Consider the following 18180-nt stretch of genomic DNA (forward strand, 5'->3'; position numbering starts at 1 on the left):
GTGCTGACGAGCAATGTGGAAAAACTCATTATAAGCAGTTTGCCTTTCAAAAAGTGTGCCGCTTTCTCATTCCCCGGAATCGAGCAATGAGAGGGAACCCATGCTAAGGTAACTTTGAATAATTTTTCGACCAAAACACTCAATAGTTGTCTTATTCTTGTAAGCAAATAAGATGAGCGTTTACCAACATTCATTGAGCGGATTGCCTCTATTGAGCTGAGACTGTCTGAAAAAAATAAAATAATGGTCGATGGGCAATGTTTCAATGATCCCTAGTGCGTAGTATATCGCACCCAGTTCAGCGACACACACGGTATGAATTATGATCGAACGAGGTTATCACTGGGAACATCTTCCAATCTTTGGATCGGTACAACCGATGATTTTTTCTCAGGGGTAGGGGAAGAACATATATCTAGTTTTTGGCAGATTACTAGACAAGGATTGTCTTTGAATTCTGGAAATGGAAGCACTTTTGCACCGGGGATTCTCTTTGAAACTAAATGATGTGCCCTCGATAACTGTGTTCTTGACCACTCTATTTTTGCTGGGTCAATGAGGAAGCGCTCTTTAGAATTTTCGCGAATGTTCGTTTGAACGTTTTTTTTAATCGATTTAGTTTATCCCTGTAATTCTTGTATTGTAGGCAATACAGACACTTAAGCCTTATTCTTGCAGGGTTCGCTCACATGGAGCTCCCTGCAAATGGAATAACGTACCTATTTGGTCTTCCAAGCCCGCTGGTCAGTATTTTAGGAAGTTCATTGGTGTGGGTACCAAACTTCGCACAAATTTCGAAGAGCAGAACCGGAAATGTCACTCGAAACAAGATGGATGTAGACGCGATACTCAAACGTAAAGTGCTCACCGGCAACAGTTGCGTTAGCATGCTTCCGATCAACTAAGACAATATTCTTATTCGAAGTAATCCCCGAAGCAGTATTTTTCGAGTGTTAGATAAAATGAAAAAAAAACAAGACAAGCCGATTAGATCTGTTGTCTAATTGGATAGAAGACTACCCTTTTCGACAAGTCAACTGTGTAGAGATACTGGATTGTCGCATCATGGTGCTTTGATAGGAAGACTATGTGCAGCATGCTTAAATGCCGCAGGATACCTTCTGCCTCAGTAGAATACAGGGGTTTCTTCGTGTTGATAGACTTTCATCGGCAACCATCTCTAATTTGAATGTGGAATGTGTCTTGAAAACTGTTGAGTTGAAGTAGAAATCACTATGAAAGTTTAATTTTTCCGTATCAAACGGGTTTGAAGAAATCACCAATTTGTTTTAATACTGTTCTCTACTTTTCCAGACACACTTCGGTTCCCAATCGGGCAACAATAGTCCAAACAGCAATGGTGTTCTCACCAGCAATGCGGTCGGCTCGCTGGCCAACCGTTTACCGTGTGCCGGCTTGCAGTGTTGCGGCATTCATTCGAAAAATAGTCATATTAGTTTGTACGGGAGCAACAGCAGCTGCATGTCCGGGGAGGACAGTGGCTTCGCCACTAGCAACGGAGTGTTTCTCGACGGGGGCTCCTCGGGTGAGACCTATGTGAATTGCAACAATTCATCGCCGTGCGCTGTCGGGATGATGAACGGCAACAGCGGACTGCCGGCAACGACCACTACGGTGGCAGCATTCGAGAAGAGTTTAAGCCAACAGTTGTGGCATATGTGCGACGATGACAAGATTAAGATCATGTCCCAGGCTGAGTTTGAGGAAGTGCTATCGCCGAATCGACGACACGTCATCACACCGTATTTGCTGTTCTACGCGCGTTACGATATTGTGCCGCAAAGTGGCGTCGGGAGACAGCAGCAAAAAGAGAATTCGGCGAGCGATGGCACCGGAGTGGGACTGAAAAAAGGTGACAACAGTGGAGACTATCCGTTGATTGATTAATGGGAAGTGTGACGGTGTGCGGTGAGGAAGATGTTGGACTATGTTTCGTTTCTGTTATAAATATATTACACTTTTTCAAAAACGGAAAAGCAAAAGAGGATAACAATGAACCACCAGGAGTATTTGTTGGTGAAAACTGAAGGTTCTCGTTGTTCAGTGTTGATACCAATATTATTTGTTATGACCAAAATTGCAGGTCTTGCGCTGTCGAATCAGCGTGAACGGATAAAACATTAAATGAGTATTTACTTGTAATGGATTTTGGTTCGTTTGTCATCAAACAGTTATCATAAACATAACCCCTAATCATCGAGGAGCGCAGTAATGCTTAAAACGATACAAAATTTATAACTTCCATTCTGTGAGTGAAAGGTAAATCTTAAATTATTTGATTACATCTGTTCGTTTTAGCTCTAGGGTCTAGGCAATTCTTACAAGATTTGATTTGAAATGTTGAAAATTTACAAAAGTGCAAAATCAACACAATAGAGGGAAAAAAATGTTGCCAAAAGTAGTGAAACCAAGATTACAAACAGTAGACGAAGCACGTCAGTGATTCGTTATCGATCGTACTACATTTGAAGTAACCAACCCAAATACACATAACCGGCGTTACAAAGACAAAAAAAACTGTTGAAAACACACATATTCTGGCTTACCCACTAGAAATGAGCGACACGAGAATCAATACACATATATATGTCTACTACCTTAAGTAGAAGAAAGACTATTTTTTCGTTATTTCATCGGAAAAGTTCAAAACTATCAGTACATTTTTGCTCTCAAAAAAAAAAAACAATCCACAACCAACAAGCAAAACGCGACAAATAGCAATTCCAAAATAATTATTAGAAGTTTAGATGATTATTCATATTTTCACACCTGAGTAAAACGAAACATTACACACATTCACATATACATGTATATACATATACAAAGAAACCATCTAAGAGCTTTTTCAGAATAGTACTGAAAGTTGATAAAACTCGAAAGAACCATTTACTATCTAGCTTTTCCGGTAATTTTTCTGCTCTGAACCGTGAGAGCAAACGAAAATGCATTTTTGTGTGAGCAAATATTCTTTAATGTAAAAAAGCTTGTATACAAACCCAAATTCAGAGTGAAACACACATACAGTCTTCAGAAAGCATACGCTGCGCTGCGCTCGAGTTGGAATTTTATCAGCGCCGAGACCGTGTTTTCTCTTGAATCGAAGTGTACAGAACTCAATAAACATGAGAGAGAGGGTATTGAACACGGCGCAAATCTTGGAGTTTCAGAGGTGTTTCTTCTGAGTTTATCTGTTTCTCCACACAATCTCAAGTTTAGTTTCTTATAGATACAGTGTTTTCTTCCCTTTTCTTCATTACGTTCGCAGTCTAAAACTTACATTGACCGAAAACAAAACATGATGAGCAAACGGGAATTTGATGAGAACGGAAAATGAGGCACGGTTTTTACAATGCACTCACCTGATTTATACCATCCTCTACATCAGTTATACTCAACCTGCGGCCCGGCGGACTCTTCTGGTAGGCACATCTGATGTTAGTTTTTTTTTTCAAAACTATTTTGTATGTGCAATAGTTACTAAAACCTGAGACAGTGGTACTCAACCTTTTTTCATAGGTGCCACAAACACACGTTAGTCATTGTGTCGCGGCCGCAAAAAAGAATCATAAAGAAGGGTGATGTTCAAGACACGACCGCATTGTTAGCATAGAACAACGAAATTATTGCCGGCGAGAACAAACATTAAAGAAATAAATTTAATAATAAAACTCTTTGATACAAATATTTGATAGCAATGGCAACGGTCGATAAATGAATTATTCCACGGAGTGAAGAGCACAAACGTTTCGCGAAGCAATTTGAGTTAATTGTCAAATTAATTCTAAGTATAACCATGTACTGTTGATGCTCGCTGTCTTGAGCACTGACACTCAAATACTGATCTTCTTGAATATATAAGTAGTTTTTTAGTATCTCTTAGCAAAATTACATCTCCAACGCAGAACGAAACATCTCAGAATACGCAGAACGGCAACAGAAAATCCGGACCGAATCAATCGTGTGGTGGCGGCGGAGGCGAAAGCAATTGCATTGAAACAAATTTTCATCTTCAGTTTACCATCGAAGAACACGTCTCTTTAAAAAAATGAATGATCAATTGAAAAAAATCACAAATAGGTCATTCACGAATTATCAGTCATCCAGCTAGCGACCGGACGGCAGCACGGCTTTCAGAATGGTATTTCTAAAGCCCAAATTGTTTAGTTTGATTTTTCAAATTGGCCTTTTCCAAGGTTGAAAGCGAATGAACTGCGGAAACTTAAAACCTCTATAATTCTCAACAACATCATTACACCAATAAGTACAAACACACTCCTGAATTCACAGAATCTCCCAAAAATAAATATGAAATTGATTTTTAGAATGCATCAAAATTTCTAAAGAGTTATCTTTAGTTGAAAGTTTTAATGACCTTGGAACGGACCGATGGGTTTTGACGTTGTTTTGTAGACGCAGCTGAAGATGGTAGATTCATGATTCAATCTTGTTCTCGCGAGTTATCTATTTAAAAACGCATAAAATTAACAATTCGTACAATGTCTACGGTATGAAAACCGACGACGTCCGTCCTATTTAATATTTTGCTTCTGCTTTGATTCTGTAGAGACGAATGAACTCTCAGAGTTTAAAGTCTCTCTAATTCATTACCGTTGATTCTGCTCTACACTATGGTTGCTTTTTGCATATTCTGAAAATGCATTCTGTGGCGAAAAATATTGTTCAACACAGTAGCAAAAAAGAATCTGAGGTTGGCCAGGGCGACAATATTTAGAGAACTTCCACTGACAGCCAACGACATGTATCGACAAATCCTGACTAGGATATTAACTATTAAGCAGTTACTCATATTTATAGTTTTTTGTGATTTCAATAGTTTGAAGCAGTTTTGGACTATTGAAACATGTTTTTGGGTCAATAAGTAACAGATTCAAGTATGATGTGATGCAAAGATGTAGAGGCACTCTTTACCACACGGCATGCAAATCGGCGTGGTGTCCTACCGAACCAAATTGTACCATACTGTGTGATATCTATCTTTGATACTACCTTAGAATCGAGGAAAACCACTGTGTTTGACTTTAAAATTGAAGCAGAAGCTTTAAAACTCATCAGTTCATTCGTCTCTAGCTTTGAAAAAGACCAATTAGGAATTGTGAAAACTGTAATTTGAAATCGCGAATGGCTTGGCTACTCAATAAATAGAATACGGCGGAGCTAAGGTTGCAATATTTTCTCTATCTACATTGTCCGTAGAACGAATGCTGCATTTGTATTTCGAGCGACCGATTTACGCTCGGCTGATTAGTAGTGATATTGAAATATTGTACCTCCCTGATACCAATGAATACCATCAAAATCCGTTCAGAGCTAAAATAAATATTAGCGTTAAAACTACTTCCGTTGCATTGAGGGGTACATGTACTTGGCTTTCTACCACTCCAGGACATACTTTGAATAGTGACACGAAGCTAGATCCAGCCCGAAGATCGCAGGGCTCTCGTGTTGCTTCAACTTAGCAACAGCTTCTGTAGATACTCCTTGATGTAGATCTGCCCGTTTACAGTCTCGGTAGTCACGAATGACGCACTCCATTTGGCACATGAGCAGATCGCTTGTCAAATCATGTATTTCCTGGCAAACTTTGAAAGTTTATGCTCCATACTTCCTTCGGAACATCATCGAACTTGTGTTGGGCGGTGAAGAACAGTAGTCCCGGAAGCTGCCGGAAGTCCGCCTTGACGTAAGTCTCTTCATCCATGATGAGACAATGAGGCTTCATCAGCACCTGGGTGTACAGTTTCCGGGCTCGTGACTTTATTTTGCCATTCGTCAGAATTTGGAACCTTCTGCACATTGTACATATGCAGTCCCTCCCGGTCCTTGGCTCTCTGAACGACAGATTTACTTTTTGGCCACAGATTCAACTTTTTGATCACATCCCTGACCGAAGCATTGGGATTTCGCTTGAACGCTTTCAAGACACGCCTCTGATCCTGATCACTAATAGAACATCTGATCGCATTTCTTCTTCCGTTCGTTGCTCAGAGTTTCGTAGTAATGTTTAATCAAACGACTCACCGTTGAATGTCCCGACGAGAGAATTGAAGATTTTCCAGGTGCTTGTGCAAAATCAATTCGCGACATTGCTTTTTTCTAATTTTCGAAAAATTGACAGCGATAAAAATACAGTGTAAACAATACACTCTAAACTGCTTCAACCCAAATTTTCAAGAGAAAATACTCAATGGGTAATTTTCTACAGCGTTTTTCCGCGATGCAATTTGATGTGGGACACCCTTTTATTCACCCCGATTTTGCATTCCGACGGATTTGTATATTGTTCAAAACCAGCCAAAATTTCGTTCGAGTTATAACTTCGCATCCCTATTTCGAACGTTTTGCTCATTTGAGGGGGTATCCTAGTGAAGAGACACGAATTTAGGAAGTTTTTTCGAGCTCTATAAAAATAAAACAAGGAATATTTTTACCATCCATTATATCATTATTTGTTCATCTATCTTTTACCAAGTAAACAAAAATTGAACGGGAAAAAACATATTCATAATTAGAATAGTTACGAGCTGATGAAGTGAGGGGGTTTAAAAAAAAGTTGTGCCATGGCGTACACGATTTCAGCCCTTCTGGTTATCTGAAACAAAAAAAATCGAACAGACTCCGAATCACTAAAGATGCCGCTATCGCATAAACCTCGGACAAGTCAAAACCTCCTTTTGGCAAAATGGCGGCCGTTTGAAAAACAAAATGCGGTTTTAAACGTTTTTACTTATGTTTCCCAATTTTTGAAAAAAGTAAAATTCTAAAAATATCATTTTTTAGAGGTTTATGGAGGTGCATGCAGATTGTATTCATATGAATTCGACATGAATCGGTTTATTAGGACTTCAGATGTCGTGTACGCCAGTTTGAAAAAAATAGTTTCGAGAAAAACGAGTTTGAAGTTAATTGTTATGGCCGTACCAGGTTAGATATCGCATCAATAAAATGGCTCTAGCTCGGTAAATAATAGGATTTTCGAATAGTTTTTTCTAGGGTATATTCGTAAACGCCTAAAGTACAGAAATAAAAAAAGGAAAAAATGTTTTTTTCAAATTTCCAGACTAGAATACTGCCTTCATGTTCGGAAAGAAGCAGATCGTACGAAATAGAGAAACAACTCGAATGGAATACAGAATGGAATTTTATCAAGCCGTTCGAAATATTTCGAGTCGATCGTTATGTAGAATCGGGGTGATTTTGTCAAAATTTGAGCTCAATCGATTTCGAATTTTTCGAGTTTTTGAATCATACAGCAATTTCACGCCCAATCAGCCACTCACCCAATCCTCTTCGATTTTTATTGAAATTTGTAACACATATGATAAAAGCTTATCATATGACCAATTTAAAATACGACTGATTTTTTAAAAGGGCGTATTCAAAATCATTGATCTTTCTTTCAAAAAATCGAAGCTCAAAATCCAGATGTCTGATGGAAAAGGAATGTTTGACAAAGTTGTTGGAAAATCAATAAACTATTCAGGAAAAATAACACCTTAAATACACTGTTGAAAAATCTTACTCAAAAATTGAATTTAATATGAACAATTTTTATGTCTCAAAACAGATATTCTAGCACGGAAACTACGTTCTACCAATACATGAATCATTAAACTATCCATCTACAAGGTCGTGTACATCAGTGGTCAGATAATGTAAAAACTATGATCAAAACGATGAAACATAAGGTTATCATTCACTGACAAATTTCGGGAAGGCCTATATATTTACCATGGGACCCGGATCATCCGCTCGTGGATAATCGGGATTCCACAGTATAACGTTTCGTCCTAGAACAACCTGTTTTCGAGATGCAACCAATTTTGGATAATTAAAATCATGTTCGTGAAATATTTTTTTCAGTGGTGAGAGTTGCGTTCTCCGGTGGAAAACTGGAAGTAAAAATTTCACCAGCGTTCATCAGCTGTTCATTGCTATCGACGCCGCCATCCCACCAGACACCGTTCCGAGTGTTCATTGGAGTATTGTTTTTGGGAGCTTTGGAAATGTAATTTTGCTCTTCCTCGGATGGCGCTAACGTTCCCAGTGGCATTCTCAACGTATGTATTACTCGCGTAATTATTAGTAGTACTTAGTTGGGATTTAAATGCCGAGAAACACGCCTTGAATGTATTCTGGAGTGGCAATCTCTAGAATACGCGTGACCACAATGCAAGTTGGAGGAAATTATTTTGACGAAAAATCCCCCGTCCAGAAAGGGGATTAAACCCGAACCCCCGGCATGATAATGCGGGACGCAAACCAATTGGCCACCAAAGGACCTCGTGTAATTCTGCTAGATACTGAAAAACTACTTGGATTTTCAGTAAGCTCAATGTTTCAGTGTCAATCTAGATAGCGAGCAATCAACAGTGCATGTTAATTCGGAGAGTTAATTTGAAAATCTGCTCAAATTGGAGGTTTATTGCTTCGCGAAATGTCCGCGCCCCTCACTCATTCTCATTCTTAAATATCTATGTTTGTTTCTCGTCGGTTATGGTTTAGTAGTCCTATGATAACAATGCGGTTATATCTTAGACATTACCCTTCTTTATTTATTTGTATTTTTTTTTTGCGGCATTACTAATATGTGTTTTTGACCCCTCTGAAATAACGATTGAGTACCGCTGCTCTACATTAGGATGTTGCCATTGTTGCCGCTGCTGCTTCTGCAACAAGTGGCGCTGCTACCGCTACTTGTTAGAATAGTGCCCTTAGCATATCAGCTCTGCTTCGCGGATAGAAAATGAATGATGTTATCCGTAAGCAACTGCCAAATTTATTAGAACCATTTGAGGAGCACAAATTGGACCAATCAAAACGCGACACATAGTGCATTTAAACAATGCTTGACATTTCACAATTATTCGATTGTTTATCTCAAGAAAATAAAATGTTATTCATTATAATAGATGCGTGGAAATATTTCCTATCAATTGATGTAAACATCTTTGCGATCTATTAAGAAATGCTCGAGTTAGAAGTGTTCGAAATCTTTCATTTTTTTTTGTTCAGTGCCTAGTTTTTTTCAATTTACCCCCTATATCTTCCGGCTAGGCGTATGAAAAAGAAATAAGAATCAAAATAAAGCAGTTCTAGTTTAGTTCCCACAGCACAAATATTCATTATGAATGAACATTGTAATTCAGTGTAGAGAATGGTATAAATCATGTGGGTGCATTTCAAAATCATTTTCGCCTCATTTTCCACACACATTCGGTCGTTCTAAGCAAAGCATAAACACAGCATTCGTACCAACCGTATACGCTTGTGTGAAGAAACATAAATCAACAGAGAAAGCAAAACAGACAAACCGGATTCAAGCGCGGTTTAGAAACTAGGTATATAAACACGGTACACAACACGGTATACGAACACGGTGTGAAGTTCACACCGTGAACCTCTATGCTACGGCCAGAGCGCATGTGCATGCAATCAGTGAGAGTTCACGTGGGTGCGGAAAACTTGTTGCACATTAGCACTGCGTTGCATTCAGAAGACTGCACACATACAGGGTGGGCCATTTAAAGTGGAAGGATTTGTTTTTGCAATAGCAAAGTAAAGAAGTGGAATTTAAAAATTTTTTTTTTGAAATTCATTTATTTTGGTCCAAGGAGATTTGTTCTAACTACTTTTTGATTATGATATCTCGTAAATGACCGCCTCTGGCCTTGACCGCAAAATGTGCCCCTTTTTCGGCATTTTCCATCACTTACCCAATGTTTCGACCGATATGGCAGCAATTTCTTGTCGGATATTGTCTTTCAGCGCAGCCAGGGTCCTTGGTTTACCAGTGTATACCTTGGATTTTAAATATCCCCATAAAAAAAAGTCAGGAGGCGTCAAATCAGGTGATCTCGGTGGCCAGTCATAATCGCCGTTTTTCGATATTAATCTTCCGGGGAACATTTCGCGCAAAAATTTGGTCGTGGCAGTCGCTGTATGGCATGTAGCGCCGTCCTGTTGGAACCAGTAATTGTCCAATTCATTTTCACGAACAAATGGCAATAAAAAATCGGTTATCATTGTCCGATAACGCTCCCCATTCACGGTTACCGTTGCTCCATTTTCGTTTTCAAAGAAGTACGGGCCGATGACTTTATCGACATAAATGCCACACCACACAGTAACTTTTTGGTCGTAAAGAGGTTGCGTTTCGATGAATTGAGGGTTTTCAGTAGCATAAAACTGACAATTTTGTTTATTCACTCCTCCATTCAAGTTGAAATGCGCCTCATCAGACATTATGATTTTTTGCCAAAAGCCACGTTCATTTTTGGCCATTTCGATGGTCCATTTCGCAAAATCAAGTCGACGAGGAAACATTTTCAAATCAACACGAATTATGCGTCGGAGAGTGGTTCGTGCGATGTCTAACTCTTGCGAACGATGGCGACCTGATGTCGATGGAGTCTCTGCAACACTGGCTCGAACGGCATCAATATTCTTGTCGAAACGTCTTGGTCGTTGTCTGGACAGATGACTGGCATTACCAACACTACCAGACGATATAAATTTGGCATACAATCGACGTATAGTGCTGTCTCCAGGCGATGTTTTAACTTTATTTTTATTTTTCCACGCACGTTTAGTTAACACAATTGAGAAGTTATTTTGAATGTACAGCTGAACAATTTCAGCGCGTTGTTTAGGTGTGTATTGTTCCATGGTTAAAATTGTACTGAAATGACGCTTCCAACGCGGTATGACATTTGTTAATCTGACATCTCTGTCAAAAGTTATGGGGTTGCCAGATGCTTCCACTTTAAATGGCCCACCCTGTATATCCGCTTTGCAAAGTTATTATTAAAACACAAACACACACACAAACCCGTACAACCTGACGGGGGCAACGGAAAAGAACCAAGTATTTTTTGTTTTAAAACTATACTCTTTTGCATTCTACCAGTATCTGTGATCATTGTTCCCTGCTTGTATTATTATTACTTACTTATTACTGTTATCTCAGTAGTATTCATCCCCTCACCCTTTCATTGGGGAGGGAAGTGACGCGGCACTGCATCTTGTATTTCGTTTACTATCTTTACTAGGGCCTTCAATCGCGCGGGCAGATACACACAAGATAGTTACATAATATAAAACTTAGTCAGCCTAATATCGATCCTAATTCTTCCAGCAGTGTTGAGATTGAGAGCGAGAAAATCACCCAATACAGGTGAGGAATTACGTGTGCAGAAAAAAGGTAGTTCTCCCCAATCATTTATCTACAAGCATACAGCAAAACAAAATGTAAATAGGCTTCTGTCTTTTTTTCTTTTAATGAGAAAATTTTATTATATATGTATTTTTATCGTCAAAAGTGAAATGTGTGGTATTCAATACGCGGAACACTAGAGCAAGCTGTATATGATGATGTCAAAGACCGAAAGGTAATCTTTAGAGTTATTCTATAGCTATCGAATGCCAATGAAGAGCAAGCGGTATCCGACTGAACAAGTCCGGGATACGACGCTACTAAACAAATACTCTCACAAATTAAATTCAGAAAAGGCTAAACGAAAATTGAACACGAGATTAGTGTTTTAAAACCCATTGTTTGTGAAACTAACCAATCTCCTAGTGTTGATAGGTCGGAAGATTGGTGGTCCAGAAATAGGAGTAAAATAAGAAGTCTACAAAGAGAGAAAAGAATATATTATAAAATGTTGTACATATTTGAAGATTAGAGGTGTTTATCGAACAGTTACTGCGGAACGGTTGGTTGGATGTTCTCCAGAGTAAGTAAGGTGAAGTTAGGGTGTCAAATCGGACACAGCTTTCCATTGAACAATTTTAGTTGTTGAAAAGTTAATACCAAGATGCAATTAGCTAGCTGCACAGCGCGGCTACTTGCCGGAGAAGTTGGGATATGTGTTCCAATATATCAGTTTACGAGAGAGGTCGTATTTTCTTGAACCGTGGACTGCTGCTACCTAACTATATTACCAATATCGTTCGAACATATTCTGAAGTAGATGCGACATTAGCATTAACTTGGAGATAGGCATACATTTACACGTACGGACACTTACATACACACATACACAACAACATGGAACTCAGCAGGTATATAGATCGTGAAAATGTGGAACGCAAGAGAACAATTCTATCGAATCAGGTACCGACAATTCGTTGGCTCGAGAAAAGAACGTAAAATAATGATAACTGTATCATATTAAATAAAACTAATAAAAGTGAAACGCTGGAAACAGTTACTAAATGATAGGATCGAGCTAAAAATGTACATTGTGCCGAAACTCCCCTCCAACCAATGCGAAATAGAATAGAAATTTCTTGCGCTACAGATGAAACCGTTAAAACCATTTCATTCCTTTCTAACCTTGAAAAAGGTCAGTTTAGAAAACTTATTCTAAACTACAGCATTGAAAAAACATTTTGAAAAGGCTCTCGGTTTTTTTTGAAGTGGTTTCGATGTATTCGAATTATATTTCTCTACTGCTCTAGTCGCTCCTTATAGTCCGTGCAATTTGAGGAGTACAAATCCAATCAAAACGTGGGATTTAGCGCATTTAGATAATGTGTTTTGTTTTGTTTGATAAATTTGATAATGTTTGTTATTTTACAGCTATTCAGTTTTAAAAAAATATATATTCTTCTGATTTCTGAATACCCATTCCGTGCCAAACCGATATTGTTGTTCTCGGATTTTCGTGGAAAGTAGTGGTTTTGTTCCTTGTCGCAAAGTATTAGATTGATTATTGTTCTTATATTAAGGTGCCCATTTCCATTTCGATGCGGTCCGTAATATCATTTTTTCCCATTTTCCAAAAATACCTTTTTTTAAAAAAAATCATGACTTTTGAACAGGTGAACCGATTCAAATGATCGTGAACCGATTTTTATTTGAAAAAACGAAAATAAAGCTTATTTTAAGACGTTTTCGATGTGATCACCCCTTTTTTCGATGACGCGTTTCAAACGGCGAACAACATTTTTCATGCACAACTCTAACATTACGACTTCGATGCGGTTGAAAATTCGAACTTCTTTAAGTTCCTCCAAATTTTGTGGCTTATTAACATAGCAATGGTTTATAAGGAGCTATTCGATTATTTGCGTTAGCGTTTAATCTTAAAGACCCTGTATTTGTGTTTTATAGTTTACATTTTGTGTTCTTTCTTGAAGGCTGGGTTTTTTACATAACATACACATCACAGTGGCCTTCTTTTCGATATTTTTAAGTTAACACATTTTTTGTATCTCATAAATTTATTAGATTGAATTAAGGTAATACGTCTTTCCCCGACAATAAGGAACAACATATCGATATCCATTTTAATTATTAGGTCATAAAGAAAGTTCTTGCGGTTTTTGTTACTTATATTGTGAACGATGTATTTCGAAATAAAATTTGCTTATAATCCGTTAATGTTATATGTCATTTTGAAGCGAGTTTTCCAGTTCAAGCTAGGCCGAAAAGCAGCGGAGACAGCTCGCGATATCAACGACGCGTTTGGCCCAGGGACCACTAACGAACGCACGACACAATGGTGGTTCAAGAACTTCCGTAGCGGTGAGGAGAGCTTTCAGAGAGTCATCCGATGTTGATAGCGACCAACTGAGAACTTTAGTCAACGCCAATCCACGCACAACTGCTCGAGAGCTTGCTGCAGAATTGGATGTAATGCCTATGACAATTTCCAACCACTTGAAAGAGATAGGGAAGTCAAAAAAAACTCAATAAATGCCTCGTGCCTCACGAACTGAACGAAAATAAAAAAAACGACGTTTGTAGGTGTCTTCTGCGCTCTTTCTGCGCAACAATAACGACCAATTTCTCGATCGAATTTTTGACGTGTGATGAGAAATGGATCCGCTACGATAATCGACGGCGTTCGGCTCAGTGGTTGGACCGCGATCAAGCTCCTCAACACTTTCCGAAGCCAGCACTTCGCCAAAAGAAGGTCATGGTGACTGTTTGGTGATCTGTAACCGGTGTCATCCATCACAGCTCTCTGAATCCGGGCGAAACGATTACAACGGAGGAGTACTGCCAACAAATCGATGAAACGCACCAGAAGCTCCGACGTATGTGTCCGAGATTGGTCAATATGAAGGGGCCAATTCTCCTCCACGACAACGACAACTTTTTCAAGCATCTCGACAACTTCCTCCGCGAGAAATGCTTTCAAACCCAAAACGATGCCAAGAACGCCTTCAACGCTCTCGTGGCCTCCAAAGAGCCGGACTTTTACTCAAGCTCATTTCTCGTTGGCAGAAGTGTGTTGATTGTAATGGTTTTTTTTCGATTAATAAAGTTTGTTCTAAGCAGAGTTATGTTTGTTTAAAGTTAATGGTTAAAAACCGCAAAAACTTTCATTACGACCTAATAGATTCAATATTTTGGTAAGATAATTTTATCGTTTTTAACTGTGCACATGACAGATTCGGAATAAAATTAGTTCATCTGTTATATTTTTCATTGAGCTACCTGCGCAACCATAACATATTATCTTTGAAAAAGCACAATTCGAAAACGGAAAAAAACCTCTCTGCTTCTTAGTAATATTGTGTGGAGTTTTTTACTCCAGCTTACAGGTGTAGAGAAATACAGCGCCCTCCATCTCTAACCATGTAGGCTGAAGAAAACAAATAAAATCAATAATAACCAGAACAAAATTCAGATTTTGTCGCAAGTGTGATGTTTTTCGAAGGAGACTAGCTCATTTAATTTAGTTTTAATCTGAATCATCTAAATCAGTTTCAATCGGTAATTCAAAAGTTGTGATTTTTTCTTCAGAGAATGGGAAAGGATTGATTTTTCGAACCACCGTAGAATGGAGATTGGCACCCTAGTGAAGGAATAAAGGAATACGGCTCTAAAGTTTTGCGCTGGGGAGGAGAACTGCCGCTTTTCGCGAGTGTCTGGGATCTACTGTTTGGTTAGGGATATAATGGCTGAAATTGTGTATAATCGAATTATATATTAGGTTGTAGAAAAAGGGAACCACTATTATCTCTGTATATGACAGTAGTGATCGATATAGTATCTATAGTATCAATATATATAGTATCAATCGAATAATTTCAATCATTTCAAGACAAGAATCTTTTCATCGAAGCACTACGCGTGGAGAGCGACGTCTTGAACATGAACGGGGATGAACTGACGGAAACGCTAGCAAAAGCATGTGATATAACATTGCCAAGAAAAAAGGAACCCAGGTATAAGCGACCTTCAGCCTATTGGTGGAGTGAAGCACTTGGCCTGCTTCGGACCAACTGGTATAGCACCAGAAGGCACTTCCAACGATCAAGCAACGACACCAGAGAATAGCGGAGAGTGGAATTTAAAGAGGCTTGGTTCACTCTTGAACGGGTGATTAAGCGGAAAAAATCTAACCGCTTCAGGGAGTTATGCCGGGACGCGGACGTCAATCTGTGAGGCAATGTCTATTGAGTGGTGATGGTGAAGCTCGGGGGTCCAACGACACCCTCAGATATGTGTACCGCAAAACTAAAAATTATCGTGGAAGGGTTATTCCCGCAGCCAGATCCGACAACCTGGCCGCCCACGCCATATAGAGAGGATGAAACTGAACGCAGACAGGCGTCGAACAATGAGCTAGTTGAAGCTATGAAACGTCTCAAAACGAAGAAAGCGCCTGGCCCAGATGGAATCTCAAATGTAGTTTTGAAAGCGGCATTCCTAACAATCCCGGATGTGTTCAGGACATCAATGTAAAAGTATCTAGACGAATGCTACTTTCCGGATCGATGGAAGGTACAAAAACTAGTACTGTTGCCCTAACCAGAAAAGACGCCTGGTTACCCAACATCGTATAGACCCATATGCCTGCTGGATACTCTTGGGAAACTTCTGGAGACCCTCAACAGGCTGACGGAATGCACGGAGGGAGCTCGTGGACTGTCCGATAGTCAATTCAGATTTCGGGAAGGGAGATCTACGGTAGATGCCGTTCACATAGTGGTCGAAAGTGCTAACAATGCATTCAAACAGAAGCTCAGAGACACAGATACTGCTCACTGATAACGATTGAAGTTAAGAACGCGTTCAATAGTGCCAACTGGGAGGCCATTGCGACTGCGCTCCACACTATGAGAGTCCCAAACTATCTGTGCCGAATACTAAGAAGCTACTTCGAGAATCGCGTGCTGGTGTACGAGACAAACACGGGCCAGGCGCAGATTAAAACTACAGCAGGGCTCTATCTTGGGCCCATCGCTCTGGGACAAAATGTACGATGGTGTACTAAAGCTGAAAAGCTGAGATGTGGAGATCATTGGCTGCACGGATGACATCGTTATTCTCGTGACAGGAGCATCTTTGGAACGGGTCGAAATGCTTGCAACCGAGTCGATAGACATGATAGGATGCTGGATGCAAAGTGTGAAGCTACAGATAGCATTCCACAAGACGGAAATGCTGATTGTCAGTAACTGCAGGGCGGTGCAATGAGCAGAAACCACCATTTGAGAGCACTCGATAACTTCGAAGCGAAATTTAAAACACCTAGGTGTGCAGCTCGATGATCGACTGAACTTCAATCGTCACGTCGACTACGCTTGTAAAGAAGCAACGAAAGCTACCAATGCACTGACGAGAATCATGCCCAAGCAGTAGCAAGAGGCAGAGGGGTCCAGCCCGGATCGTGGCACTAGAAACTTAGCGGAACACGAAGAGGCTAAATAGTACGTACCGGCTCATGGCGATGCGAGTCGCGAGTACGTACAGAACCATATTATTAGAAGCGCTTTGCGTCATAGTCAGGTTGGTCCCCATCGACATTATCTTGGCGGAGGTCAGCGAGTGCTATAGGAGGAAGGGAACCAAAGGAATCCGGAAGCTAATGAGGGCGGAGTCGATGGCTAGGTGGCAGCAAAAGAGCATGCCTTTATCTAAAAGATAATCTTGGATGGCACGTTCCCAGTGGAACTTTGACCTTCTCAACGTGAGTATTACTTACGTCATTTTTATTAGTAGTACTTAGTTCAGATTTCTATGCCGAGAAACACGCCTTGAATGTATTCTGGAGTGGCAAGCTCTAGAATACGCGTGATCACAGTGCAACTCGGAAGAAATTTCTTTGGCGAAAAATCCCCCGGCCAGAACGGGAATCGGACCAGAATCCCCGGCATGATAATGTGGGACGCTAACCACTCGGTCACGGGAGCACATGATCCATCTAAGAGATAATACTTATCCTCAATTTAGTATCTGTTTTATAATGGATGATGCCGAGCTTTTGATGTAAAAATCCTGTATCCTAAATTTGTACAACCTACGATATTGTGCAACTTGCTCGATGCTAAAAGTAGATGATGGCTAACTGATGATTCATTCTTGCACTTGGGAAAATCATACACAAGACGTCCATATGTTGCATATTGTTTCCTTGTGTGCATTGTACGCATTGCCCTGAGTATTCATCGCGAACGTTACCTCAGCGATCATTTTTGCAGTTGACACGCACTCGGCCACAGGCGTTCATAGTTTATTCCGCCAGCACTAATACTCCACATTTCTTAGCCACTTCAATCTACTTTTGGCAAACGCATAAAATAAACAGCATACAAATAAAGAAGCACTCTCCATCAGGCAACATGATTTTCGACGTGTTACTTACGCCGAACAATATTGCACCACTGTGTGCTTGAGAGTGGAGGCCCTGATCGGTGGTGTACGGTTCCTCGAACTCATGAATCCACAGCGGAAACTATTTTGAAAAAATAGTCCTGAAAAGAACCGATATTTAATTCCTTCTTCTTGGTGTAACGGTGGAATGAAACACGTTGAGACAGGAGCGAAGCGGAATGTTTTGGGTTATAAAGGTTTTACACTCTCTCAGCTCACTCGTTCTAGCCTTGAAAGGGATAATTGGAAAAAAATTAAACCAAATTCTGGAAAGCCTCGCTGCCGCTGTCGTCTGGTCGCTACCTGGATTACTGATGAATCGTGAACGAATGAAGCAGAAATACATACATATACTTCGCTTCATTCACTGAGTCTTGTGTCAATATCTTCGTCATCGGACCGGTAGTTCCCCCGTTAATGAACTTCGGTACTATCGGGAATTCTCTTGTGTCTTGTTTTTGAGGTTAAATAGCAATCTCAGGAAACTCACCTTTTGTAGTTGAAGGATTCGAATAACACCGTTC

At 39.8% G+C, this 18180-nt stretch overlaps 1 protein-coding gene across 2 annotated transcripts in view; it reads left to right on the forward strand.

Annotated features, from left to right (window-relative positions):
- Window positions 1-12262, forward strand: part of LOC129764516 (uncharacterized) — a 62673-nt gene extending 50411 nt beyond the window's left edge. For both annotated transcript variants that reach the window (XM_055763688.1, XM_055763695.1), the window contains exon 5: window positions 1315-12262. In XM_055763688.1, coding sequence (XP_055619663.1) covers window positions 1315-1908 — 594 coding nt within the window. In that variant the 3' untranslated portion in view covers window positions 1909-12262. The remainder of the gene's footprint in view (window positions 1-1314) is intronic.
- The last annotated feature ends 5918 nt before the right edge of the window (window positions 12263-18180 follow it).

The sequence above is a fragment of the Toxorhynchites rutilus genome, chromosome 1 (genome assembly GCF_029784135.1).
Source record: "Toxorhynchites rutilus septentrionalis strain SRP chromosome 1, ASM2978413v1, whole genome shotgun sequence".
NCBI classification, from domain to species: Eukaryota; Metazoa; Arthropoda; class Insecta; order Diptera; family Culicidae; genus Toxorhynchites; species Toxorhynchites rutilus.